The 26,108-nt window shown below is 37.5% G+C and overlaps 1 protein-coding gene across 2 annotated transcripts in view; it reads right to left on the bottom strand.

Annotated features, from left to right (window-relative positions):
• Positions 1 to 2,953: 2,953 nt before the first annotated feature.
• Positions 2,954 to 26,108, bottom strand: part of POT1 (protection of telomeres 1) — a 67,154-nt gene continuing 43,999 nt past the window's right edge. For both annotated transcript variants that reach the window (XM_086747165.1, XM_086747176.1), the window contains 10 exons: positions 25,728 to 25,888; positions 23,033 to 23,121; positions 21,213 to 21,257; positions 20,614 to 20,770; positions 17,544 to 17,749; positions 13,366 to 13,501; positions 10,832 to 10,926; positions 9,184 to 9,275; positions 5,829 to 5,934; positions 2,954 to 4,866 (listed from right to left, as the gene is read on the bottom strand). In XM_086747165.1, coding sequence (XP_086603291.1) covers positions 4,754 to 4,866; positions 5,829 to 5,934; positions 9,184 to 9,275; positions 10,832 to 10,926; positions 13,366 to 13,501; positions 17,544 to 17,749; positions 20,614 to 20,770; positions 21,213 to 21,257; positions 23,033 to 23,121; positions 25,728 to 25,888 — 1,200 coding nt within the window. In that variant the 3' untranslated portion in view covers positions 2,954 to 4,753. The remainder of the gene's footprint in view (positions 4,867 to 5,828; positions 5,935 to 9,183; positions 9,276 to 10,831; positions 10,927 to 13,365; positions 13,502 to 17,543; positions 17,750 to 20,613; positions 20,771 to 21,212; positions 21,258 to 23,032; positions 23,122 to 25,727; positions 25,889 to 26,108) is intronic.

Below are 26,108 nucleotides of genomic sequence, written 5' to 3'. Positions count from 1 at the left end.
TATGCACATCACTATATGCACCAGGGTACCTAAGCACAATGAGAAACCGAAGGGCAGCATGTCAAGATGACCTTTCACATCTCTCTATACTGTGGGTTCATCTCAAACTCAGCTGCCTGGTGCAAGCCCCCTTACCCACCCCCCGGATAAAAACAAAGCCCCTCTGGTAAAACACATCCCGTCTGTGACTGATCATGTTTGTCATTTGAAACACTGCTTTGGAGCGGCTTTGAGTTGCTCAGGGGGTCATTTGTAGACAGAAGAAGAAAGAAATAAAGTTTGTACATAAATGTGTCTGATCAGCAGATTTCAGTGTTCAGTTTTGCCGCTCTTTTAGTCACAAAATTCAAGCAGCATTTCTAAACAGCCATCATTCAGAGATTTCCTTTCAGCAAAGTACCAGCTCCATAATCCAAAGCCACCTGATAGCCAGTCTTCAAAATTACAGTTAAATATGGACTCAACTATAACGATGCAGCTTGTACTTCACAAATCTGTATTTTTTTAACAGTGGTAGTCTACAGGCTGTACACACACAGGAGAAGGTACAGAACAAATTTAAGCTCAAAGCTTTTTATGTAATAGAACAGTAATGAGACAAAAAAAATTTCATTTTTTCCTCTGGCATATATTTCCACATTAAGCATATGTCTTCCTAGTTTACTTGCAAAAATTGACATTAAAACAAGTAAATGTAGATTTATTCCTAGATTTTCAATTTGCTTGGTTTATATAGACAAATGATAACATTACAGCAATTTCATGGGGGTACCTCTTTGTGCAGGTATTGGGAGTTGTAGCAGAAAATAAGAAGGAAAAACACATGGTAGCACTGTTCTGGGGTGAGGTCCATCCATAGCTTTACCACAAATATGAACTCATTCATTATAACATAATTCTGCTATACATTTTTCAAGCACTTTGGATCTGGTAATCCTTCATCAGATGGGTGTTTCCACAAACCATAGCTCTTACTGGGAATTTCATGTATAGGAAATGCTGTGAACAGGAGCTGCAGCAAACTGTCTCATAAAGGCTCTACGATCACTTCTGGCCTTTGCTACTGTCCTCTGCAACTGTTCTTCCCTTCTCTCTCCCTCTTCTGCTGTATTTCCGTGTTTCCAAGTCTTAATATTCACTGTTCAGTACACTTGGAATAATGCTTACTTGAAGTAAATTCTTATTTGAAATTTTTTCTCTCCTCCATTGAAGAAAATTTTCTGCAGTGCTCCCATTCCACCTGAAGAACTTGAACATACATATTTGCTTAATTTTTTTCACAACTCCAATTCAATATTTGGCCTTGCCCCTTATTGCAGTGCCCCAGTTCCTGCCAGTTTCACATATTAATGCAATGGCTTTAGCCAAAGAGTGACCTAACATGAATAAATTCTTCTGAGGTAAAACACTGTGGTATTGAAGAGCTAAGCCCTCACCCCTGTTAACACAATAAACTCTCTTCCTTCTGTTGCAAACCTCAGCTTGTCAGCCTGAGGGCTCTACCGTCTTTTTTGCAATCCCACTTCCTGCTGCTTGGTAGCCAAAGGATTAGTATTAAGCAAAGCATTTCAAAGTCTTGTCTGTAAATCTCTGGATCCCATAACAGCAAAAGCTGATGAGAAAGTTCAATCACTATTGAACAGCAGGTCACCTACCAGAATTGCCTTCTCTGCAATACATGTTATTTATTTACATTCTGTCTGTCCAGCTGGAGTTTCAAGACAGTGTGAGGCATCCAAGAGCTTACATTCAACTAACTCTATGGAGATTTCCAATCACAAGTTTTTAAACCCCATTAAAACAAGGATTACAGGGAGTCCAATCATACAGGCACCTCTGAAAACACTATTCCACTTTTTTTTTTCTTCTTTCTGAAAACTCTCCTTCTGTTTTTTCTTCTTTCTGAAAACTCTCCTTCTGTTTTTTCTTCTTTCTGAAAACTCTCCTTCTGTTTTTTCTTCTTTCTGAAAACTCTCCTTCTGTTTTTTTTTTTTAACTACAATGCTACCACTTTTATGCACTCGCCTGTATAACTGGAGGGGGGATGGGTTCATGTTCTTTTATTGTTCTTCTACAGTTTTATAATTTTCCTTCATAGCTCCTCCTTTACAATCAGATATTCTTTGTCCTTGCCTGTGGTGATGTTGCTCCGTGCTACTTACTTCACGTTCCTTGCATATTTGCCATTTAGCCCACATTTCTAGTAAGAAGCTCATGTTTTCATGCAGCTACTCCATATGTTGGGATGTATGTGGATGAAGGAAGAAGAGGAGACACCAGGAAGACATGCCTGGGGTGTTCATTGGTTATGAGTGTCCCAATGTTAACTTGATCCACTATTGTTTCAACTTTTCAGTGTCTCTAGGTACATTATAATATATGTCAGTATTTTTTAAACCATTAAAACAGACATTTGACCTTTTATTAATGTTTTAGAAACTTAAATCACAAACCTGGTTAAGAAACTGACCAAGGGAAACGTGAATTTTTGTTTCTACTAAGTAACAGCTATAAGTCTGCTGCCTGAAAGGCTCAGCTTTCAGACACTGGAGTGTCTTGGTACTGCATGTTCAGGACACAGCAATCTCAGGATTTCCATCCATCAGTCAGCTATTCACAGGCCTCAGTGTTGACCAGGGTAAGAAATTAAAGGTCCGAGTCCCACCTCAGTGACATCCACTGCTCCATATAAAGGCTACCAATGACAGACAGACATTTTAAATGCCTGGGCACTAATTCCTTTCTGTACAGTATATTGTCAAATACACAATTTTTCATTACTAATGAAAATTATTTCTATGAATTATACTTAGAAAGAGAATTAAACATGTATGTTTCAACCCAACAAACTATACAAACATTAATTTGGAGCATTTTTTGGATGAAGGCTGCTGATGACAAAGTTTTCACTGTCATATCACTTAAGAACTGAAAGTCAAATACAAAACCCCTCTCAATATTTAGAAAAATTTTTATTAAACATTTTAATACAATATTTAACAGTAAAAAAATCAAGTGATGTATCTGCATAGTCTTCTGGCAGGGATCTCAGACAAGGGATGTCATGAAATTTGTTTAGTTTACACTGAAGTTCAAAACATATCCTTATCTATTACTTTACAAAGACTTATTTAGAGAAAATGTACAATATAAATATCTATCAGTTTTTAACAAAAATCTAAAAATAAAAAATTTCCTTCCAGAGTTTTCATACACTATATAAAAGAACAGTAGAAAAGATTGCCTTCAATTTAACCCCTAACTTCTGAAATCATTTGGATATGGCCAGTGCCTAAAGTTTTATAATAGCCATTCAATAACTTGTTATAACTATTTTTTGCTTATGTGTTTATTCAGAGATTCAGGCAAGCTTTCAAAAGCCAGTGCTGATCTTTGGTAAACTGCTTGTTTTTTTCTACTTTTTAAAGGAAATATCCACTAACGACTTTTAATATTGGTTCTCCCTATACACTGATCAATAAAAACCATAATCTCTTGGTTTATGACATATATAGCCAGTATAATTTTTTAGAGTATCAGAAAATTATCAGAAGATATTAAGATGAAATTTTAAATGACAAATTGCATAATGTACTAAGCAGCCCTGAAAAATTAAAAAATAAAATGTCATCTACTATCAAATAATAATCTATGTATGTATTCCATCTTGCTTCTGAACTCCCTTAAAAAAAAGCTATTGTAAATATTAAGTAATTTTGCTCTGATGGAAAGCATTAGATTTGACAGGAATTTCTATATTAATTATCGTTGTAGAAACATATCCTGAATTTGTCCTACAGACTTCCGAATGCAAAGTAAAACCACTGAGTAATTTTTCTAGCCCAGCAGTATTTTCAAGCCATGATATCACTAGATCAGTTCTGTATCTCTAAATTTAGTCATACAATCGGATTACGTAAAACAGAAACGGCAGATCTGGGCAGTGTAATCTGACAGTAAATTTAGCCAGACGTGAGAGCCTTTGGAAACACAGACCCAGCTAATAAGCACGGTAACAACTTTGGTACTCAATAGGGCCACCTTAAAAATCGTGACAACCTAGCAAATGTCAATATTCATTTTACGATTTTACACTACTCTACTTTCATGGCTTGACTTTAATTTTAGTGATAATCATTACCTGGTCACATTCATAACTCCATCAAAATCTATAGTAAGTGGTACACACAGCCGTTACCTTAATACAATTAACAGGAAGAGTTCTGCCTAAATGTATATAGCAGTGCAAACGCAAAGAAACATCTAAATATGGACAATCTTCCTGTCAAACTGGCTGAGAACATTAACACATGCTTGCAAAAAGTAGCCTGAGAGAAGTTTACTGAAGAGTTGCTTTTCCCTCTCTGCTGACATAATTTATTTTAACACAGAAACGAACAAAGTAGCACCATTCTGACTATATTTTCTGAGTAAAACTCACAGTTTAGAGTAACCTCATCACTGCCTTTTTGAAGGACAGATGGATACTAGATTGCTTCCATCAGCCTGAGCCAAGCAGCCTCCAATGAAAAGCCTAGCACCTCCACTTGCATTCAGATCATAAGGCTGTATGCCAGGGAAGTAGCAAATACGTCAAATTATACTTCCCATTCACGTTAACATAGAAATTAAAATTTCATACATACAGGTTGAATTCCTAAGAAAGGAACAAAATTTTTGTATACAGTCTCTGATCTCGAAAACCCCCCAAATTGGATTCTTAACTGGATTACTTCCTATTAGCAACACATCACTATACAACATCTTCAGCAACTGTAGTATCAAAAATTTGGTAACAAACTTGATGTTTCATCGCATCTCTGACATTATAGGACTTGATGAAGCATTCCAGCCATGGCAAGTCATCTACAACGAAAAGCCAAATTACTGTTTAATACTCATTTCTAACTTTTATAGGACTGATATAACTTGAGCGAGATCTTAACTAGGATATCTAAACGTATACAATACTTAATAGGAAGAAAACTGAATTCCTAATTTTGAAATTCCAATTTGTATCTTAAAATTTCCCACACCATCTGAAGCGGTGCTCAGTGACAATCTTCAAAGTCTCGCCCTCCCTGTCCCCCTGAAATACTTGGTACCAGTAGTTGTATCACAGTATAGCACATATAAACACTTTCCAATAACAAGAACTCATCTTGATGTGTCTCAATGAGACAATTTCATTGGTCTCAAAGGGAACATCCTTTACAATAAGGCTACTTTTTATAAGTATAGTAAAGACTCCAGCGTGGTTGTGGTGGTCACTGACAGCCATGTACTTAGAGAGAGAGAGAGTATGCTCCGGACGTCAAAGCTGCATCAGAGACGTATAGCTTAGACAGAGCTACTTTCTGCCACAACAGAAATACTGCACAAAAACTCTGTGACTGGATTTGCATTGAGCTTTTGCACAATCTCCATGGATGTTTCCCATTGTGAAGGATGCTCTAAATCAGTGCGTGCATTCAAAAGTGGAATCTCACTCAAAGCATGTGCCATATGCCGAATTGCCTTTCAGTTTTGCCTAATGTGCTGTGACTTTCAGTATAAAGGTGTTCCGGTTAACTTCCATATGCACACAAATGACATGTTAATGCCTGCATAGACATGACTGTATTCACACATCACTGCATGCTACATGAAATTTACTGAACCACTACTTTTCTTTCTCAAAAGGGAGTACTACTATTAAAGAAATGTATCAAAACAAACTAACTGAGTTTTACCCATGCTTAAGTTGAATTCTAAGACTTTGTATATGCAATAGCAGATTGAAGACCCTTTCCCTTCACATCCCCCTTTTAAAACAATGGTAAACTGACCTAATTTTCTTCCTGGAGGACAGAGCGTATTCATGGTCATCTGCATCTTTTGCTGAAGAAAATTATTAGTTAAGATTTCAGAGGCAGAAATTTGGAAAAACTTTTCCTGGAAGAGAACAGAAAACTATGAGGTGTTGGAAGAGGGGTAAGAAATCAGTAGCCAGAACCTTGACTACATGGTCTTTTATAATTTAAGAATCTTAAAATTATCCAGATAGGTTACACAATAGAACTACATTATTTCCAGAACTGTTCAGATAAAGAAAAAAAACAAACTACCTGAAAAAAATTACATGTCTATGTTCCAGTACTCTAAGTATTCAGGAACTACAGCCACCCAGCAAGCACACACATAGGTCTGCATATGTAACTGGCAGATATTCCTCATAAACTTCTGTAAACAGACAATGTTAGGGCAGAGAGGATGGTCAGTCCTCCTCAAGTCTCTCACTGCTGTGAGCAGAACATTTTGAGAGGAATAAAATAACCTGACAACAAGGAGGCACTGCAACCTAGCTTCATACAAGAGGAACTCCCTCAGTTTGAGTTTCACTTTTCAATATGGAGAAAGGCTTATACTGTGGGATACATTTCTGAATGGAGGAGTAAAATAAAGAAGGGAACACTGAAACGTTAAATAAACCTTTCCTGCGTATCTTTAAATCATATACAGTTAGCATGACTGACAAAACTGTCATTTTATTCTTTCTAAGTTTGCTACCTGATTTTGTACCTCTAAAGTGAGGTAATGTCTCCTTTTATAAAAAAGATACTAAGACAGAATAATCTGCTTTTGCATAATTTTTGTATGACATGTTTAATGGAAGTGATCAGAAGTTAGTGGATAATCCAGCAACAAAATTAACACAGGTAATTACTTTTTCCTCTCACTCTTCCAATTCTTCTGACTATAAAACTGTTCGATTTTTTCCTTCAATGACTTTTCATATAAAGGAGAGGAAAGAAAAGAACTAAGAACGTTCCTACAGAAATGTGACTGGCAGGTAGTGTAAAGTTGCACTTCAAAGTAGTCCAGTTCCTTCTCAGGTGGTGCTGAAGGACCCAAGTTTAGGCTTGGAAGGTATTGGCTTGTTTTTGAAGTACCACCAGCAGGAATGCTAGCAGCTGGCACTTCAGAAGAAATTGTGGGATTTTTCCTGCAGCTAAGCAGGAGTACTGAACAGTATCTAATAAGAATCTGAGATACCTTGAAGCAGGGTTTTTTTGAATTCTGCATCAAGAGATGGTTTAAAATCTTTTCCCTCGCTTTCCTTTTGCAGTTTAGTTTCTCAATGTAAAAACAAAAAAGGACAGTAGAAGGAAAAGATGACTAGCTGAAACGTGGGTTGCAGTCTTTGACTTCCTTTGCTGCTAATATACTGTGTATTTTAAGAAAACATACTTACATTTTTTCCAGTATTATTTTTATTTACAGTCTTAAAATTAAACAAGGAAGAGTATTGCCTTCAAAGTCCCATTCAAAGTACTTTAGTATGATAGTGGAAAATATACAGCTATATACACCTTAAATAGCACTGCTGTGGGGTAAAAAAAAGAAACAATCCCACTAAATTGTTTCTCTGTCCCATTTTGGACAAAGTTATAACTCTGAAGTGCCATTACACTGACTACTTTCCATTTAGGTAGATGGATTACTCCAAATCTGTATTGTGAGATTCTGATATTCCCAGCTATGAGTTGCTGGAATAAGAAAACAGACAAATTCACTTACAGAAGGACAAAACATAGAATGCAATACTAATCTATTTTAGATAATAATTCTTGTATTTACTAAGTTCTTCTCACTTTTTTATTATTTTCCCTTTTTAAAATGATTGACATACCATCTCAAAATGTATGCATATGTGTGTAAAAAGCAAAACAAAGTAAACAAACAAAAAAACCCCAAAAGGTAAAACAAAAGGAAAAAATCCACAAAGTACACAGTAATGGATATTTCTACTGCACACATAAATACATGTAAAAGAGTATATTCACTAAGGAGTACGCTAGATGTATATAATTCATCTTCAGCCCTAAATTGGAGATGTAGGAAGCAACGACCTGTTCTTGTCAGTCAGAATCCTCCACATTCAGCATCACAGGAAATTCTTACTCAAACCATCTTTGTGCATCAAATTGCTAATCTAATAATAAAGCTTATGAACTAGAATTAAAAAGTCCTGAAGAGTAATCAGCAGTTTACTGTCAAAATGGAAGATGTCCAAAGTGGATTCTGCAGGGGATTGTCCTAAGTCTGGTGATTGTGAGATTTTTCATTTGTGACATGCTTTATGGAATGAATAGCAAATAGGCCCACTATGTTTACAGACAAAACCAAGCTGGGAGAACTGCAAGTATACAGGAGTAAAGAATGAGAATCAATTTTTGACAAACTTGAGAGCTAGTAGGACAAAAAAACCCCAGCCCCATACACTTTCCACTACATACATGTATAAAATACTGATTTTAAGCAAGTCAAATCAGTTGCTCAAACAAAGAATGCGGAATAATTTATTAAAGTTGAGGTTCTACTCACAGATGAAGGGATTATACCATGAATCAGTAAGCAAGAAATTAAGTGATCACAGTACTGTTTTATACATATAGAAGCATTATTTGGCAATGCCTCATGCTAAGGTACTGCTTTAGCACTTCAAGAAAGATGTGGGTCACCTGGGAAGAATCCAGAACAACAACAGTGAGGATAGTCAGAGTTTTCAAAGAACTCTGATATGGAAGAAAAAAAAAGACAGGTTAATTCTAAGGTTAGCAAAGTAGCTGCATGAACTTCTTCGAAAATCAAAGACAAGTATCTGTATAGCTATAGCTGAGTCCTGCCTAGGTTCAGGGGAAGGAAGGCCTCTTCTACCTCATGGTTATATGAAACAAAAATCAAGAATTACTGAATGGACAGATTCTACTGAGAGTTCAAAAAGAAGTAATGAGATTTTGAACTAATCCAGAAGTTACCCGCATAAATCCTGAAACACTCCCATCATCCACACAGCATTCAGGCTGCATAATTTAACATTGCCAATAAAGGAGAAATTCAGCCATGGAAATGTATAAAAGTCTATGGAAATACCAAATAATCTATCTACAAGCTTCAGTTTTATCTTTATGCTTTGATATTCTATACTGATATATTATTGAAAAATTCCTAAAGATAACATTCTGTGCCATCTTCACTGATGGACAGTATTAGTAACATTACAGCACTTGTAATTGTCTCAGCAACACTCTGCAGGTAACACAGAATGAATATTTCTGTACATACATTTACTATTTTAAAAACAAATAAAATGCAAACCCACATAATCTGTAGAGTCTACCTTTACCTAGATTTACTTACATAATCAAAAAGGTATGCATTTAGTGCTCCTGTTCCATCAACCAGTGTAAACTTCATAATAAAAACATACTGAAGCAGCTCAATACCTAAAACTGAAGAAAAAAAAAAAGATCTGTTTCTGAGTGAAGCTGCAAGACAAACTGTGGCAACTCAAGCTCTCAATATCCCTCCTTTATTAGTAACTGACTTTGAAAACTGTCATTAAAAGTATAAACTGACAGGCCAAAAGACAGAGGCACTGAATAGCAGAATGTGGTTTGTATTTTGACAGCGCATTGCAATTTGCCTAGAAACACTTTAGTAGATGAGTTTTTAAGTACTTATTCTCATCCTAATAAAAGAAATGCTAATACTTGCTTAGATCTTAGATCCTCCATTGGTAGGGTCTTCCTACTCCTTGTATGCATAGAAGATTAAAGGAGACTTGCTCTTAATTCAGTGATAAAAAGATAACATTCCACCTGAAAACATATCTTCTAAGGAAAACAATTTGTTTCATACGATGTAGTAAAAGTTACCAGACAAAGTCTTATTCAGAAAAACTTTGCTGGCAGTTCTGAAAATATTCCAGAATAAGTAAATGACTGTAGTCATTCTCTCACTGGCAGAAGTAACCGTTACGCTGCAAACATAAAACATCTTAAATATACAAAATTACTGCAACTCAGTATCAGTCTTTTCTGGGCACATCTACTTAAACTGGCTAATCATTTTATGTTCAACTGATCTGATATACTTGCAGGTTATCATCTGTCTGCAAATAAAGATCATAAAAGAATAATACACAGAAAACAGTTTAAATGCCAGAAAGCATTTAATGAATACCGTTCTCATTTTGAGAATTAAATGTCAATTGCAGGTGCCAGTTACATACTACTTTACATTTTTTTAATAGAATATAATTACGAGAATCACTGTATTGCTCAGATAACTTTTCCTTTTATAAAGTCTTTACCAAGCTTGGATACTGCTAGATATTCCAACTTAATATGTTAGAATACAAATTGATAAACATGAAAATATTCTTTTTCCTTAATGTGTTGTGAAATTTTAATCTCCATTTTACCTCTATCATTTGAACACACATGTTGATTACATAAAGTAACACAATGAACACACAAAGCATGGACATACATCTATGTTATGGTACCATTCCTTTCATTTGAACATTATTTCTTGCAGACTCTCTGGAATACTCTTAGCATTGATAAGGCTTAAAGAAGATAAAAGTCTAACTTGTACTAGTCATTAAATAAGACTCTCTTTAGTTCAGGTCAGTAAACCTGTATCTTCAAAAGGAAAAGCAAGACCAACTTCCAGGGATGCAAGCATGTATACAAGTTTAAAAGCGGCATCTGCAATCAAAAATGCATCACATCTGTACTACAATAGGAGTTACTAGTGACATCTGTGGTAGAAGAAACTATTCAATATATAAAATCCTTTAATTCATACTGTAATGGTTTCAAAAGTAAATATGTTATTTCAACTGTTAAAAGGTGAATAAATTTTACAGCTTTATTCTCAAGCATAACCATAAATTACATGCATTCTGTATAGTACTACAGCCCAGAAACCCAACTATTTCATATAAACACTTCAGAATCAAGGCACAAAAGTATTTCAGGACAATATTATGTCAGCTGACCTTGTGCTATTTCAGTTGGTTCCCATGATGGTCGTTGTTCTGCTGCAATGGAACTTAGACTCTCGATAGGCTTTGGAGTTGAACACTGCTTGCACCTAGCATATAAAACAAGATACTGAGACTAAACAAACACTAATTTATACTAGAAGCCTTCTGTACAGAAAAAAAAAAAATCTGACTTCCTTACTCAGTGGAAGTGCAAAAGTATTTCTATTGCTGCTTAAAATAACTATTTTACCAGACTCATAAGTTTTAGACCACATCAAAACCCTTAACGCGGCTTTTGAATTATCCCTGAGAAGAAATAAATCACTTCGGTCTGGAAAAGACCATCTTAGAGAACAGAAAGGAGGAAAACTGTACAATACCACTGAAAGAGCTGGAGTTGTTCAGCCGAGAAAAGACTCGACTCCAGGGAGACCTTATTGCAGTCTTTCAAAACATCAAGGGGCGTTATAGGAAAGACGGAGACTTTTTACCAAGGCCTGTAGTGACAGGACAAGGGGCAATGGTTTTAAATCAAAGAGGGTAGGTTTAGATTGTACAGAAGGAAGAAATTCTTTACAATGAGGGTGGTGAAACACAGGAACAGGATGCCCAGAGATGTTGTGGATGCCCAGGCACTGGAAGTGTTCAAGGTCAGGTTGGATGGAGCTTTGAGCAACCTGATCTGGTTGAAGGTGTCCTTGCTCATGGCAGGGAGGTTGGATTACATGATCTTTAAAGGTCCCTTCCAGCCATTCTATGATTCTAAGATCGTTACATTGCTAAATATATTTTCATATATCACTGCTAAACATATATTCATTTGTCACGACTTTGTTGTTTAACAATACAGACATCTCATTTTGTAAAAGCAGGAATGAATCTGAACTTGTAGTACACTCTAAAAGCACAACAGAGTTAAAGGAGAAATTTGTCTTTACCTATGTTAAAATTACTAACTCTGACTTATTAAAACAACCTCTTTTATTACTGGTGTATTTACACCAGTAATAATATATTTTACACGTGATATAGTAAGCAAATGCTGCAAGTGGATGAAAATATTGATGACCTGTTTTTAAAGTTGTTCTCATTTGCCTCAAGAAATAAAATTACAGAACAACTATTTTTTCCAAATTAAGCATCTGTGCTAGTATATTACCATTAGAACTTAAAATAAGACATTTACTATCTTTCAGAATTACAGGCTAAATGTGTTGTAAAAATCAATACCACTAATTCTACTCAAGTGATATAAAGCCAAACTCAATTAAGTTACTTTAGCTGTGAATTTTTTTATATGCAAGTGTGTGTGTTTATTTTTATATCTGTATATGAATATACATGCATATGCACACATTTATAAATATTTATACAGGTATTCAAGCTCATTTCTGCAGCAAACATAACTTTGCTTTTCATTCTACTATACAGAATCTTTAATTTTTGACTTCGCTAAGTATATGCCACTGACAAAGAAGTGCGTGGAACAAAGCTCTGAAATGTCAACATCATTGTGAGGTTCCTTCCTAAATATCCTATAAACACTCATGAAATATCTTATAGAGTGTTGGCTTCTACAATATAGCCATTTCAACAGAGAACGATGTCTGAAGGTGAGTTGTGCATAGCTGGGGAAATATATGGATTATAAAAGTGCAAGGGGAAATACTTTGCACTGGTGAAGATCCAGTCCCAGTAGGAATACCCATATGTTGCCTTTATTTAAAAAAGCTGTGGACAGGCATATCTGAAAAGGTCAAAACAATATATGACAAAGAGAAATCATTATATGTATTCATTTTATCAGGCCCTTACGGGAAACTTCAGGGTTCACATGAAACATACAATATTTCAGCACAGAAATTTTTTTACTGCCTACAGGACTGAAGCAATGCAACACAGCGCTCTGTTTGAACTTATTAGGACTGCTGAGAAGGAGGACTCAACAGCTTGCATGAAGTAGACTGGTATTTCTGAGCTCAGTAGCTGCATGCTGCTGTGCAGTACTGGGAGCGCATACTGCTGGTAGCTCTCATTGAGCAGGAATACGGTATTGCATGGCATAATGTAGATATCACACCTAGATATGTGTACTACATTCCACAGCCTTGGAACTGCGGAATTTAGAAGTTGTCTCTACAGTGACTGACATCCACGAATAGGTAAGGCACTTTGCAGTGTTGTGGCTCCCAATGTCTGTGGATTCAAGCATCTTGCAGCCTAAAGAGAGTCACACGTGCATTTCCATCTCTGCAGTATACTGCCCTACCCACACACCAAAGGCACGACTGAACCTGGAGTGCTGTCTAATTAAGGGCATAAGATTTACAGAGTAAGATAAAGCCCAGCTGCAGTTCAGTCCTTTGATATGAGGTCGTAGTATGGCATTTCATCCCTCATCTCAGTACTGCTGATCATGCTATGTATTTTGCATAAAAAAAATCTTTGGCTAAGTTATCTCTTGAGCACTGCAGTTTGAATTACTGAAAAAAATTATGTCTCTATTATTGCAACTACTAAAATATCAACAAATACTTTTAACCTACCCGTAATATTTTATGTTCCCTTGTAAAAGAAAAGGAGCTGAAAGATCTAATAATTCAAGATCATCTTCTGTAGATCTCACAGGAATAACACATTTAAATCTTTTTGCAAGCTTCCAGACTTCTTTTAGTGTTCCGCCTATTAAAAACAGAATAATATGTTTTTGTAAACTGTAATAAAGAATAAATTGAACAACTTGCATTTCTTGGCTGATTTGATGTTCATTTCAGGACCTTCAATAAAAACTGAGACCCACTGTGGAAAACTGAAAAAACGGTCCATAATCTTCTCACTCTTTCTCAACGACAGACTCAACAGAGAATCAAAGGTGAACATTTATGAGAGTGGATGCCTTAATATCTTCCTCACAGTTATCACCATAACATAATCCTATGATTTTACTAGCAATTTTCTTGGTAAAAAAAAACCCAAACCCAATAAACTGACTTTTGCAATTGCAGCTTTTAAGTGGCAAAAATGTATTAATTTTTAACTAGCAGTTTATGAAAAAAAAATGTTATTTAACCATGTCGTAGTTGACACAAGGTAAGAAATGCAGAGCCAGCAAACATCATGCAAATTTGAGTGCTACTAAATTGGAGTCATCCTAGGAACACAGTAGAAACTTAATATATTACATACAGTTGGAACTCTGAGATTTTCCAATTCCAGTGACAGGAATTTCAAATTTATTATAACGACAGGATAACCTACCTCTGTCTCTATAGTATGGCCTGCAGAACTGTTTAAGGAATCTTTCTGACATTTCATCAGTTCAGTGGAAATGTGTTAAATTTATTAATTTAACACACAGAAAACTGTTATTTGGAAATAGTTGAATAAAAATATATTATTTAATCAGCTCACGAACAAGAATTAAAAAAGAGACCAAAGTGTTTTAAAATATGTTCTACAACTGTGTTGTTTACCACTAACTGTAACTAAGCTGTTTCAAAGACTTTATGACAAGTAATTACGACACTGGATTGTAAGGTACTTATTGTATATATTTGTAACTTGTATTGCAGAGGTGACTAGACAAGAAAATAAAATTAATTAAATTGCATTATTACTGCTGATGAAAAAACACACAACATGAAACCTTCCCAATGAACTTAACTTCTAGTAAAAAACCAAAGAAAACAGAGTCACAGATATTTAAAATGGCTTCCCAAAAGGTTAGAAAACAAAATACAGAGACACAGATAAAGCCTCTCATATATGTTTGAACTCTCATTCAAGGGATTAAGATACAAAATTCAGGGTAGTTTTAACTGACATTGCTAAAAGGTCTCCAAAATTTCAACTTTGCTGTTACATTGAGCAAATGTATTCTAGCTGCTAAGAGACTGGCATAAAACACAGAATTAGTAGGGGCTGACAATGATATGAACCACAGTGACTTCATGTACAAATGAGGATATGCAAGGAGTATTGTAGAATCATAGAATGGTTAGGGTTGGAAGGGACCTTCAAAGGTCATCTAGTCCAACCCCCCTGCAAGGAGTAGGGACATCCCCGACTAGATCAGGTTGCTCAGAGCCCCATCCAACCTGGCCTTGAATGTTTCCAGGGATGGGGCATCCACCACCTCTCTGGGCAACCTGTTCCAGTGCTCTACAACCCTCGTTGTAAAAAATTTTTCCTAATATCTAATCTAAATCTACCTCCCTCTATTTTAAAACCATTACCCCTTGTCGTTTCACAACAGGGCCTGCTGAAGTTTCTCTCTGTCTTTCCTATAAGCCCCCTTTAGGTACTGGAAGACTACTATAAGGTCTCCCCCGAGCCTTGTCTGCTCCAGGCTCAACAGCCCCGACTCTCTCAGCCTGTCCCTATAGGAGGAGTGCTCCAGCCCTCTGATCATCTTCGTGGCCCTCCTCTGGACTCACTCCAACAGGTCCATGTCCTTCTTATGTTGGGGCCTCCAGAACTGGACACAGTACTCTAGGTGGGGTCTCACCAGGGCAGAGTAGAGGGGGAGAATCACCTCCCTCGACCTGCTGGCCACGCTCCTCTTGATGCAGCCCAGGATGCAGTTGGCCTTCTGGGCTGCAAGGGCGCATTGCCGGCTCATGTTGAGCTTCTCATCCATGAGCACTCCCAAGTCCTTCTCCTCAGGGCTGCTCACAATCCATTCCCCGCCCAGCCTGTATTTGTGCCTGGGATTGCCATGACCCATGTGCAGAACCTTGCACTTGGCCTGGTTGATCTTAATGAGGTTTGCATGGGCCTACCTCTCCAGCCTGTCAAGGTCCCTCTGGATGGCATCCCTCCCTTCCAGCGTGTCAACGGCACCACGCAGCTTGGTGTCGTCGGTGAACTTGCTGAGGGTACACTCTATCCCACTGTCCCTGTTGCCGACAAAGATGTTGAACAGGGCCTGGCCCAATACGGACCACTGAGGGACGCCACTCGTGACCAGTCTCCACATGGACATTGAGCCATGTGGCCGCCACTCTCTAAGTGCGGCCATCCAGCCAACTCCTTATCCGCTGGTCTGTCCATCAAATTCATGTCTCACCAGTTTAGAGAGAAGGATGTCATGCGGGACAGTATCAAAAGCTTTGCACAAGTCCAGGTAGATGATATCCGTTGCTTGTCCCTTGTCCACCGATGCTGTCACCCCGTCATAGAAGGCCACCAAATTGGTCAGGCACGATCTGCTCTTGGTGAAGCCATGTTGGCTGTCACCAACCACCTCCTTGCTCTCCATGTACCTTAGCACGGTTTCCAGGAGAATCTGCTCCATGACCTTGCCAGGCACAGAGGTGAGGCTGACTTTGCACTTGTTAACTGTAACATTTTACCCTTCAGTTCAACTTATCTGTAGTAATGGTTACAGATCACCCTTACTCCCTGTAGAAAGCCACTCAAAATTCTGTCCCTTTTCCAACTGTTTCCTCAATTCTAGCCCCACAGATGCCAAACACTCAAAAATAAGTCCTTGCTTCAGCATAATGATTACGGGGAAGAAGAAAGTATTGTGTGGTGGAGGAGCAAATTGCTTGTGTTTAACAAACAAGTAGAATCTAGACCATGTCTGCCTAATGTGTTTGGCCTTTAAGGCTGCTCTGTATCTGGAAAAGTGCTGGGAAGATTTCTAGGGACGCTTCAAAATCTCCATCTCCAAAAACATAAAAATTGGAAAAGCATGTAGCTTTGGAAGTTTCATGATCAGTGTTCTGGGAAAAAAAGTGCTAAAACACTCATTATGCCTTTTCCTTGTACTCCAACATGAAGCACATATATCCACATATACAGATACTTAGCTGCTGGCACTTAATACTTTAAAAAAGTTTTATCAAGTTATATTGTTCAGTTCTTTTAGGAAAACAGAATAGAAATAGAACCTTTTTTTTTTTGTTTTCACAAAGATAATGTTAGATTGCAAAAAAATAAAAATACAGTTTGGAACATATCAGAGAGCATTTATCAGAACTAGCTGAATATAAAGCAGAAAACAGAATGTTTTTTGTCATCAACCCTTACACAAAGGACCACCTGACTACATTTGCTTATTCAGGCCACTACATGAGCACAATTGAAGATTTTGTTTTAAATCCAGAAGGGTACAGTCTGCAATTATTTATTACTTTTGTTCTATTCAAAGCTCTCATTATTAGTATTCTTGCTAAATTGCTTTGTTTAAAGTTCAGTGGCTATTTCTCTTCCCTCAGGAAAAATAATAAAAAACCAAACCAAATCAAACCAACCTCACGCTGTGAGAAGCTCTATTAATCTGAAACAACACTGACATCCAGAGGCTGACAAAGTTAATTGTAGGCTTGTATTATCAGAAGCTTTCCAAAACTTTTCCACGTCAAGACTAAAAATAGATTTTTTTTTAGAAAACTCAGTGAGTTTTCAAATCAGAACTGAAAAATCAGTAAGCATAACTAAAAAAACATATTCAGATGTTTAATTTTAGCAGAATCAACAAGAAACTTACTGGTATAGTTTTAAAAGACAGAAGCACCGTACAAGACCTTCACAGATTACTTTTTCCTGTTTGCACAACAGTAACTTAAAGTTCCAGCTGAGTTTTTCTTTTCTTTGAAGATGCTTTTATGATCATCACTACTTACACTGAAAAGCCTCAACATATGATATCTTAACTTTGCAGATACTCAGAATGAACACTGTGCCATAGGAGTGGTATATTTGCAATTTATCTTACCTTCTATCATAAGCAAAGTATCTTCAGGCTCTTGAAGCATTTCATCATGCTTTACAAAATGGATAGCTATTTTCCTTTGTTTCTGGTCTTGTGTAGTCCACATTACAGAATCATACCAGGATGTGTTGTGTAATTCTGGGTTTGGGGCAGTAGCAGCAGAGCGTTGTAAAATAAAGTCAAAGTCATCTCCATCTGGAACTTCTTGCCTAAAACCATTTCCAAAATGAGTAGGTAAATTCTAACAGCTTCTCCTTAGGCAATCTAGCAACAAAGATGACAGTACTCTGAATAAATATTAAAATATAATCATGAGAGTTAAAGTATATACAGGAAAAATAACTTTGCTGTTGTATCAGTTAGATACACTTAGAGTTGTATAGCAAATTTTGACAAGATAATTCATTTCCATGTTAATCAATATGCTAAGTAATCTAATCTTACCTAGGAGCAGAGAGAGCCTAGTGGTTTCATCCACACATATGTAAATCCATGGAAAAACCAATATATCAGCTTTATGTGACTTCAGCTGGGCCTTAAAAGCGTCACAGAACCTCATACCACTTCAGCAGAGTGAAAAGACCGTATAATTTCAAGTTTTATGCTCTAGCATATTCTACTTTGCATATTTTGAGGGGGGAAAAAAAACAAGAAAAAGGGCAGGAGCAGACCAGCTTCACATACGTACTGTAAAGAGAAATCTGCAACTCTGCACCACACAGTTTCTTTCCTGTCCTGCTAGAGTGTACCATTTGTGCATTTCTAGGTGTCATCCACAGAGAAGTAATGCAGGCCATTCAAGTTTTACCAATATCGTCAACAATAGGCAAAAAGCTAGTGGTTGGCATACAAATTAAAAATGCATTAGAATATTTTTTTTCTTAAGCAAGATAGACCTGGTGGCTATCTCATGAACCATGAGAAAAAGGACAATGAAAAAAAAAAGGCAAAAGCTTGGGCTATTTCATAAAACACTGAACAGGTGGCAAGCTTCAGAGTGGAGTTAAAGAAAAAATACCACCAACCCCTGCAGATTCTTCTAATGATTTTACTTTCAAACCCAAGAGCAGCTGCTTCTACCAGTGAATAGAACAATTCCTGCCTACGAAATCAGACTTTGATACTCTTCTATGACTGTAGAACTAGCACACAAGAGGTCTTCCTGAATCTGAACTTTCATTCAAAGAACACAGTGCTGTTCACATGAACTCTTTCCACCTGTATTCCTGGATTACTGTCTTAAATGTAAAAGCAATGGACCTGACATAATAGGTCATGCTTCCCGATATACCCATCAAACTCTTCCAGCCTCTACAGTCTGCCTGTAGATTTCCTGCAGAGACAGGAACAGAAGTAATTGCTTTTGAACTAAGCTACACGTGAGGGTTGAAATTTCAGTAATGTGGATATATTAATAAAACTACATCCATGTATATCGATATTTTGCTATTTATAGAGAAGCTTCCACCTGAAGCCTGAAAACAAAAATGTATCTCTCACAAGGGTTTTAAACCCCAAGCATTATATGCATCTTACTGCATAAAGTGTTAAAGGATCAAATTTGCATTGAACTTTGTTTAGTCAGGCTCTTCAGCATACGCTAAAACATGAAACAACTACTTCTGCCATAGCAGAACATGTAGGAAAGAAGGATGACCCTAAATCCTGTTTCCTTTCTGGGCCTCTTAACTCACCCAATCCAGGCCTCAGTACAGCTCCACTCTATTTCACAGATTCCTTCCACCTGATGCACACAGTTGAGAAAGGAGAAGCTAAATTTCTGAGAAGGAACTGCAAGTAGTCCATCACTGCAGCCAGATGGTGGTGGCAGTAGTAGAAAACATGCTAAATAAAGCCTCACAAATCTATCTGGTTAAAAGTCTATCCTAATTCTGTGGCAAAGAGAAAAGGCAGCAAGATGTGAAACAGGGGGAGACTCGAATGAACAGAAATGAAGACAAAACCAATTCAAGAATATATAAAAAGGCTATAATAGTAATGGAAAATTGTGGCATAAGGATAAATTTTGTAAAGAACAAACAAAATTCTATGATTCACACCTGCTTATTACTATACGGAGTTCACAAATATTACCAGAAAAGTGACAAAAATGGCAGAGATGGTTGGTAATTATCTCCTTTTTATACTTGGTAATAAAGGCCATGTACTCGTATGTTGTGAAGATGATGAAGCACTTCCTCTTACATTAGCAATGAAGAGAATGTTATAACATCATCTGTTATCATCTGATAAGGACCAGTATTCTTAAAGCTGCAAGCGTGCTACTACACATCCAAAAGCTGTATGAGAAGGACAGTAGGGGCGCATTCTTGTCTCAGTAATGTTTGTATCTAATAAATTTTGATTGTGCAAAAAATTTCATAAGGCTAGGAGAATGCTAACACGCCATCATTTAAAGAAAGCAGCAGTTTACACCAGTAACAATAAAGCTGTTTGCTTAGGACTGATGCTAGGCTAAGTCAGGCAAAAAAAAAGTGACATAGGATTTAGATGATCATTGAAGAGCTCATCACTCAGTAGTTTAATCAAAAATAGGCCATTTCAAACAAACATTCTTTCATTTTTAGATTAATATACACCAGAAATGGTATAAGATTATTTGCCTGAGCATTATTTGATACAATGACACACAGCATTAAAGGGGAAATAACAATGATAAAATGGTCAGCAAACTGACTCAGGTCAGAAAAAAGACAAAAATATCACGATGAATAGTGTTTCCCTGATATTTCTGGATCTAGAAAAGATGCCTTCTCTGGAAGAGCCACTTCAGTGGATATTTATTAATTCACTTGGAGACTATTGTACCTTTTTGCATATCCTATTCTAAATTCACAATACAGCAACAGGTACTTAAATACAATTTTGGTACGGAACTCATCTGATAATTAAAAATTTTCCTACCTATTATCAGTGAGCTTCAAATCTTTGCTCAAAATTAAATTCAGTTCATTTTACACAAAAAAAAATAGGATGAAAATACACCGAAAATCTAAGTATTTCAAAATATATAGAACAATTGCTAATTACTTCTATCGTGTGAAACACTTACAAAGAGTTGCATTTGGAGCAATGAAGTTTAATAGACTGATAGAGCTTCTGTGGTTTATAAGTTCTCAGCTTTGCTCTAATGCGATACTGTTGAGGAGCTGCACTGTTCAGAATAGTTTTCAGTTCTGTGTTATTCAAATCTTGATGATCTGTTAATACTGCAAAATAACAAAACAAAACAAGTCATGCATACCTATTAAACATCATAATATTTGCAATATGGGAAATGGCCATTGCAGGTACGCATTTTCCCTTAATTCCCAGCTTCAATTCCCTTCCCAGTTGCAGCCTCAGTTTTATCAATACAACATATTACTGCAGTGTTTATGAAAAAGCACAACAGGCTGTGGGAGTATGGTGTTCTTCAGGGTACAGAAATTCAACATGTAGAAAAAAAAGAAATGAAAGTAGAATATATAAATATGCTGTACCTCTTTAAAACAGAATAAAACCAATGTAACATTCATAAACTTATATTCTTAGAATAACTCTTCCTATAATAAGTAAATTATATTATTTCAGCCTTTGAGGTCATGTCTAAAAAATATTTTTGTTCCTTAGTAAAAATAGAATTCACCTTGAGGTAAAAATGTTTCCTACCTGTAACAGATAATTGCTGACATCTCTGTAAGTGTGATTCAAGATCTAAAATAAAGAAGAATTTCCTAATTATTTTCCTTCCTTCTTTTCTTCTTTATCACGCAGACTCACAAAACCAGACAGACAGGTAGACAGGCACACACACAACACAAAAAGCTGAACAAAGGAAAATGGAAAATCTAATAATGTATGAAAACAATGTACGAAAACAATGTATCAAAGGTAAAAAGCAAAGTAAGAAGGAGACAAACATTACTTACTAAGAGTTAATATATTTGAGGAGAAATTAGTGTATAGATTAAATAGCAATGCTCATCAAAATGAACACTTTTGAAATGTATACTGTGAATTATACTGCCGACATAAACTGTATTCATCCTCGTGCAATCTTTCTAGACAAGAGCATAAATACTTTATTTTAAAAACAATACGGACTGCTGTAAAAGACTGTGTAGAATATTTGTCTCAACATTGTCGAAACATCAAACCACCACCCGAACAACGGCTTCCCATTACCTTGCAAGCCAACTCCTGTTGTCTTGTGAACCTGAATGTAGAGCTGATTCTGAGAAATTTAGCCCTACGCCCCAGCATGCGCCCAAAGACAATAATGGGCATGCATATCACCCGGTAATGGGCATGCATATCACTGCCAGGTGAGGGGCGCGGCTAGGAAAACCAGCTCTTGGAATACAATGAAAACAACCGACATAAAAGGGGAATACACATCGACAAAAAAAAAACATCCACAGAATCAACATTGAAACGGATCGTTCCCCCACCGAGTGAACTGGACTATCCAGACGCCGCAGCTCTGTTGTGGTAGCTACTGCAACTCTTTTCCCTCTTTCCTTTCTTTCTCTCCTTTCTCTTGCATTTACAAACTTCTTGTCAGGTTAATAAAGTTACCTGGCGCTTGACTCCGTTTTGAGTCTTAATTCTGTTCCCGAGAATACCAGCAAAACCACTCTCCGGTGTGTGAGAGGTTGGTCCAGCTGCCCCTAGCCTCCCAGACTCGTCTGAGGTTGGCTAAAACGCAAGGGGGCCTTCCTCTCATCTGAAATTGGTACGTGACAACTGCCTAGATCCTCCTCTGAACAACCTTACTACATATAGACAGTGCAGTAAATATGCGCAAATTTTTTCAAAATTTGCAGTGTTATGGTTTAGACATGAAATATTTATTTATTCTTGACTTTTGCACCCTTTTAAAAATATCCTGTCACAGCATGTTAATAACAGCTAAGTAACATAGGATTTTAAAAGCTAGAAGCAAAGATGCAGACTATATCCAACCAGCTTTAGAGTTTAATTCACTTTTAGTTATTCTTATTCTGGGCTAAAAATACCATTCAAAAAATAATATGGGATCTGTAGAACTGTCTATAAGACACTACTTTTCCATGCCGCTGCCCCTTGCTACTCTGCCACTGACACAACTTTCCATTCAATGGCTTTAGAAGGGCTCCTCAGCAAGCAGCTGTTCAGTAGTGTTTTCAGTGCCTGTCTCTGAGGAATCTCCCTTTAGAGGGAGGCAGTTACATTACTCTGCTTTGTGATCTAATATAGTATGAGTAAGAGTACCATCTGTGTTTAATAATTTACTGACTACCTCCTATTTTTCCACATACATGAAAGGCTTCTATTGCGAGATAGAAGGATAGGGTAACATCAATTTCCATTCTAATAATCCAAAACAATTCTCTATGGCTTTGTATGAGAAAGAAGCATTATATACTTCAAGAAGAAGTAACTGCAACCTTATGTTCTAACATATATATATTAGAAGAAAGAGCAAATCAGCTTTCAATTTCTCTTACCTGTAATATTGTTAAAAGTGCCGTCTAATTCCACTGAAGACATGCTTTCCATACTTTGACTGCCTGCCAGATCCACAGATTCTAAGAATCTAAAAATAAATGACTAAGTATTTTATAATCTAGATACATACAGACACATTCTCATATATATATGAGACTATAAATACATTTACTTACATAAAACCTACTTTATCAATACAGGGGTTTAATGTTCAGACAGAAATTTTCCAGCAAAGGCATAAAACTCAATTGAGACAGAAGTTGCAGGAGTGTATATTAGTGATGCAGATGAGATACTCCTTTCCAAATCACTTTTGGAACTTTAAACACAATATAAAGAAATGTGGACTTTGGTTACTTAGCCTTTCCTAAGAGGAAAAAAAGAGAGGTTTTGCTCTTTGGAAGAAGGGGCAGGCCACTCAGGAGGACCGCAAGAATGTCATGAGGTTATGCAGGGAGAAAATTAGAAGAGTCAAAGCCCAACCAAAACTTAATTCGACTACTGCTCTAAAAGACGACAAAAAAATGTTTCTATAAACTAGCAACAAAAGGAGGGCTATAGAAGGACCTCCATCCTTTAGTGGATGCAGGAGGAAACATAGTGACAAAGGATGAGGAAAAGGCTGAGGCCTTCTTTGTCACAGTCTTCAGCAGTAAGACCAGTTGTTCTCTGGGTACCCAGCCCCCTAAGTTGGAAGACAGGAATGGGGAGCAGAATGAAGCCCCCATAATCCAAGCAGAAATGGTTAGCAACCTGCTACACCGCTTAGACACACACGTCTATGGGGCCAATGGGATCCACCCAAGGGTACTGAGGGAGCTGGCAGGAGTGCTCACCAAGCCACTTTCCATCATTTATCAGCAGTCCTGGCTAACTGGGGAGGTCCCAGTTGACTGGAGTTTAGCAAATGTGACACCCATCTACAAGAAGGGCCAAAAGGAGGATCTAGGGAACTGCAGGCTTGTCAGTCTGACCTTGGTGCCAGGGAAGGTTATGGAGCAGATCATCTTGAGTGCCATCACACAACACGTACAGGACAATCAGGCCATCAGGCCCAGTCAGCATGGGTTTATGAAACGTACGCCCTGCTTGGCTAACCTGATCTCCTTTTATGACAAGGTGACCACTTAGTGGGTGAGGGAAAGGCTGTGGATGTTGTCTGCCAAGATACCAGTAAAGCCTTTGACACTTTTTCCTATAGCATTCTTCTGGAGAAATTGGCTGCCATGGCTTGGATGGATGTACGCTTCACTGGGTAAAAAACTGGTTGGATGGTCGAGCCCAAAGAGTGGTAGTGAATGGAGTTAAATCCTGTTGGTGGCCAGTCAAAAGTGGTGTTCCCCAGGGCTCGGCGCTGGGCCAGTTCTGTTTAATATATTTATCAACGATCTGGACAAGGGGAACAAGTGCATCCTCAGTGAGTTTGCAGACGGCACCAAGTTGTGCAGGATTGTTGATCTGCTTGACGGTAAGAAGGCTCTGCAGAGGGATCTGGACAGGCTGGATCGATGGGCCAAGGCCAACTGTATGAGATTCAACAAGGCCAAGTGCGCTGGGTCCTGCACTTGGGTCACAACAACCCTATGCAATACTGCAGGTTTGGGTAAGAGTGCCTGGAAAGCTGCCCGGCAGAAAAGTACCTGGGGGTGCTGGTCAGAAGGTGGCTGAATATTAGCCAGCAGTGTGCCCAGGTGGCCAAGAGGACTAATAATATCCTGGCTTGTATTAGAAATAGGAAAGTGATTTTCTCCTGTACTCAGTACTGGTGAGGTCACACTTCGAATACTGTGTTCAGTTTTGGGCCCTGCACTACAAGAAAAACTTTAAGGTGCTCGAGTGTGTCCAAAGAAAAGTACCAAAGCTGGTGAAGGGTCTGGAGCACAAGTCTTTCCAAGGAGCAGCTGAGGAAACTGGGATTGTTTAGCCTGGAGAAAAGGAGGCTGAAGGAAGACCTTATCACTCTCTACAACTACCTGAAAGGAGGCTGTAGCGGAGTGGGTGTCTGTGTCTTCTCCCGGGTAACAAGTGATAGGATAAGAGGAAACGGCCTCAAGTTGCGCAAAGGGCAATTTAGATTGGATATTAGGAAAACTTTCTTCACTGAAAGGGTTATCCAGGCTGCCCAGGTAGGTGATTGAGTCACCATCCCTGGAGTTATTTAAAAGATGTATAGACAGGGCGCTGAGGGACACGATTTAGTGGTGAACTTCACAATGTTAGGTTAATGGTCAGACTTGATGATCTTAAGGGTCCTTTCCAACCTAAATGATTCTATGATTCCTTATGTATGTAACGCAGTTCACTAAAGCACTTATATTATATGCTTCATTTTGAACATCTTTAAGTCTCACCATTTCCAAGTAACAAATATGCACATGCTTAAAATATGCACGATTTATTTGCTTAACCATAGCTTTTATCTTTAAAAGATTATATGTCACTATAAAACACAGTAAGTATGTTAATGTGGCCAGGACAGAAAACTTAATCCCTACTGTATTTTAAATTTGAAAAATTAGCTTTTATTTACCTATCCCCCCCAAATACTTACTTTTCATCTTAGTGGTGCTAAAGACATATTCTGTTCCAGAGTTTCTGGTTCTTAAGTATGTTTACAATTCTGAACTGTATAGTTGTTACATTAGCCTAGAGTTCTCCAGAATCAGCTAGAAAAAAAATACATACAGAACTTACGCTTTTAGTTCCTTAACATCTGGGTTACTTTCTGGTAAGACTCCTATTCCTCGACCATAACAGGTGCCACCATGAAGATGAAATTCTAAATGTGAGACGTTTTTATCGTCAGCACTTGCTTGCTTCGTATGAATACTGTAAATTCTCAGAAAACTTCCAATCTTAAAGAAAAAAAAAGAACACAAAGTCAGCTATTTACTTGGAAAATTTACTAGGCCTCATAAAGCTTCTTCCCTGTTTTCACTAAATCACAGAATAGCTGAAGTTGTCAGAGACCTCTGAAGACTGCCTAGCCCACCCCCCGTGCCCAAAGACACGAACTAGAGTACGTTTCTTGGGGCTGTCTCCAGCTGAGTTTTGAATATTTTCAAAGATGGATAC

Source organism: Chlamydotis macqueenii, chromosome 1 (assembly GCF_036417535.1).
Source record: "Chlamydotis macqueenii isolate bChlMac1 chromosome 1, bChlMac1.mat, whole genome shotgun sequence".
Classification (NCBI taxonomy): Eukaryota; Metazoa; Chordata; class Aves; order Otidiformes; family Otididae; genus Chlamydotis; species Chlamydotis macqueenii.
This window is presented reverse-complemented; position numbering and strand designations above follow the sequence as displayed.